Below are 2,748 nucleotides of genomic sequence, written 5' to 3'. Positions count from 1 at the left end.
GTGTGTGTGTGTGTGAAATCAGCCGGTGTGTGTGTGTGTGAAGTCAGCCGGTGTGTGTGAAGTCAGCCGGTGTGTGTGTGTGTGAAATCAGCCGGTGTGTGTGTGTGTGAAGTCAGCCGGTGTGTGTGAAGTCAGCCTGTGTGTGTGTGTGTGAAATCAGCCGGTGTGTGTGTGTGAAGTCAGCCGGTGTGTGTGAAATCAGTCGTGTGTGTGAAATCAGTCGTGTGTGTGAAATCAGTCGGTGTGTGTGAAATAAGCCGGTGTGTGTGAAGTCAGTCGGTGTGTGTGAAATCAGCCGGTGTGTGTGAAGTCAGTCGGTGTGTGTGAAGTCAGTCGGTGTGTGTGTGTGCCTGCGGTGAAGGTTCGGCGCCTGTAACAGCCGAGTGTTTCTGGCTCCGTCAGGTGGCAGGACGCGCTGACCGTCTATCCCAGGACCAACAAGCAGAACCAGAAGAAGAAACGCAAAGTTGATCCTCCCACTCACCAGGTACCGACTCGCCTCAGACGGCCGGCGTTTTCTCACTCACCTGAAAGAGCCGAGCCGTCGAATTCAGAGAAAAAAAAGGTCTTTTTTAACCTTTATTTTTGTTTTTTCAGTGTTACATAATCCTCCACTTTAGATCCATTTTTGGCTCTCATTTTGGTGCGTTTCAGAAATTTTTTTGAAATTTTCAGATTAATTTCATAAATTTTCTAGAAAAAACGTGGACTTTCCTGAGTTTCTACAGTCCAAACTTCTGCTTTTTTCTCTAAAATTTGAGTGTTTTGGCAGAAATGTTCTGGTCCTTTTTGCTTTTGATTCTCTCTACATATTGACCCCAGCAGGCCGCCGTATTAGCCGCCTGGTCTCAGGTGAACTCCGTCCCGTTGTGCTAAAGTTAGCCGTGTCTGTCTGGCCTGATGGGATTAGCGGTTCTGGACACCGCGGCCCGTTAGCATGCAGGTGTCGACTGGATGAAACCTTGGCTCGCTCACAGCGGCTGCAGCTGGATTTTCCCCTTGTAAGAAAGTCGCAGGTCTCCATTACATAGAACGCTCTCCTGTTAAACATAGACATATGATACAGGAATATAACCGCAGACCACCCAGTGCAGCCCAGAGCTGCGTTGGCAAAGACAGATAGATCTCTGTGAAGTTTTTCTGGTTCCTGTAATGACGGCGCCCTGACCTCGTTTTGCTCATTTGTCCCATTGTGATCCCGTCGTTCATCTTTTTTAATCCAGCACAAGCCCTTCCTGTAGATAAGCATCCATGTTTTTATCCAGTTCCTGCCTCACTGGAGGAAATCCCAGTTCATTTACTGGTGAACAAATACAGATTTAGGCAGCAGCTGAAGATGTAAAAACCTTTATCTCTCTTTATCTTTATCTCTAAATGTGTTTTTTTTCCTGCTTCTGCATCTTCCAAATATTTCCAGGATATTTTTGGCACCAAATCTCATTTTTAACTGTAAATTTAATGATTTCTGCAGTTGATCATTTTTATTTTAACCATTTCATTTCTATTTTTAGGTGTTAAAAAAAGAAAAATGATGAATACATTTTCTTCTGTGGGATAATTATATTTGTAGAAAATTATGTAAAAAAACAAAAAAATTTTTTAAACTAAATAGAAAAGTGTAAGTTGGCCTTAAATATGCTAATCACAGGTCTTAAATCCTGTGCAGTTTGTTTTTTTCGCTGGACATTTTTTAGTCAGGCAAACATTTCAGACGCCTTAATGCCGTTCGCTAGCGAGCTTTTTTTTACGTCTGTCAGTATCGGTTCATCTTTGCCACCGGCTCCCTTCTGTTGCATCCTGTAAAAAAAGATTAAACATTTCTACAGTATGAAATAAGCAGTTTCCTTTTGTACATTTCTGTTGTGATGCAGGTCTTAAATTTCATTCATAGTGGTCTTAAAATGTCTTTAAAATCCTTAAATTTGAGCTGGAAAACCAGCTGTTAAAACTATTAGCTCATTTTAGTCAGTTATTAATTTCAGGTTCAGATCCTTGGCTTAAATGTTTGCTCTCAGACTTTTAATCCACAAACTCGTTTATAAACTTGGCCTATGTTTGATTTATGTTGTTTTTTGCACCATTATATAACTATAATTGGGGTTAGCAGCATCTAAACAGGCTCCGCCGCTCGTCTGCCGTCAGTTTCTGTCATCGTCTCCTTGGATGAAATGACAGACTGTCGCTGGTGGATATTTAGCTCTGAGTTGAGGTTTATATTTTCCACACCTCACTGTGTCAACACCACTTTTCCACTCAGGGCTCCCCTCCCATGTTTATGTATGTTTGCAGCGACACGTGCTTAGCGCTGTTGAAAATAATCGGCAGCATGTCGACCTGAGGGCTAACGTCTGCTCTGACTGGAAAACATTTCAGTTTGCACTCTGCTTTCAACCTTTTAAATTAAATAAACAGTTTCTACATACTTTTACTGCCTCGGTTTTAACTACTGTAAAAATTCTGCTGGATAAATATCTGAAACTTTGGGATTACTTCCAGAAATCTTTTAGAAGAAAACATGGAAATTTCAGCATTTGAAGAGTCAAACATTTGTTAGGAAAAACTCAGACATTATGAAATTAATCTAAAAAAAATCTTTAAAAATATGAACATTTTTGAGTTTGAAAAACTGAAATTTTGCATTTAATAACAGAAATTTTCTTTAAAAAAATATGGAATTTATTTATTAAAAAAAAATTGACTAGAAAAAAACTCAGAAATTTTGGGATTCTTCTCCAAAATTTTCTTCAA

General features: G+C 40.1%; 1 protein-coding gene and 1 long non-coding RNA gene across 6 annotated transcripts in view; one reads left to right on the top strand and one right to left on the bottom strand.

Annotated features, from left to right (window-relative positions):
• mprip (myosin phosphatase Rho interacting protein) overlaps nt 1-2,748 on the top strand; it is a 77,229-nt gene that overhangs the window by 40,894 nt on the left and 33,587 nt on the right. For all 5 annotated transcript variants that reach the window (XM_015032652.1, XM_015032650.1, XM_015032651.1 and 2 more), the window contains exon 5: nt 403-487. In XM_015032652.1, coding sequence (XP_014888138.1) covers nt 403-487 — 85 coding nt within the window. The remainder of the gene's footprint in view (nt 1-402; nt 488-2,748) is intronic.
• LOC106947569 (uncharacterized) overlaps nt 1,936-2,748 on the bottom strand; it is a 12,250-nt gene continuing 11,437 nt past the window's right edge. Inside the window, exon 3 of the long non-coding RNA XR_001425017.1 lies at nt 1,936-1,948. This is a non-coding gene — a long non-coding RNA (uncharacterized LOC106947569). The remainder of the gene's footprint in view (nt 1,949-2,748) is intronic.

This window comes from Poecilia latipinna, unplaced genomic scaffold, assembly GCF_001443285.1.
Source record: "Poecilia latipinna isolate Pla-1442-1.1 unplaced genomic scaffold, P_latipinna-1.0 Scaffold247, whole genome shotgun sequence".
Taxonomy (NCBI): Eukaryota; Metazoa; Chordata; class Actinopteri; order Cyprinodontiformes; family Poeciliidae; genus Poecilia; species Poecilia latipinna.
The sequence above is the reverse complement of the archived record's forward strand: the minus strand, read 5'-3'. Positions and strand labels throughout refer to the sequence as shown.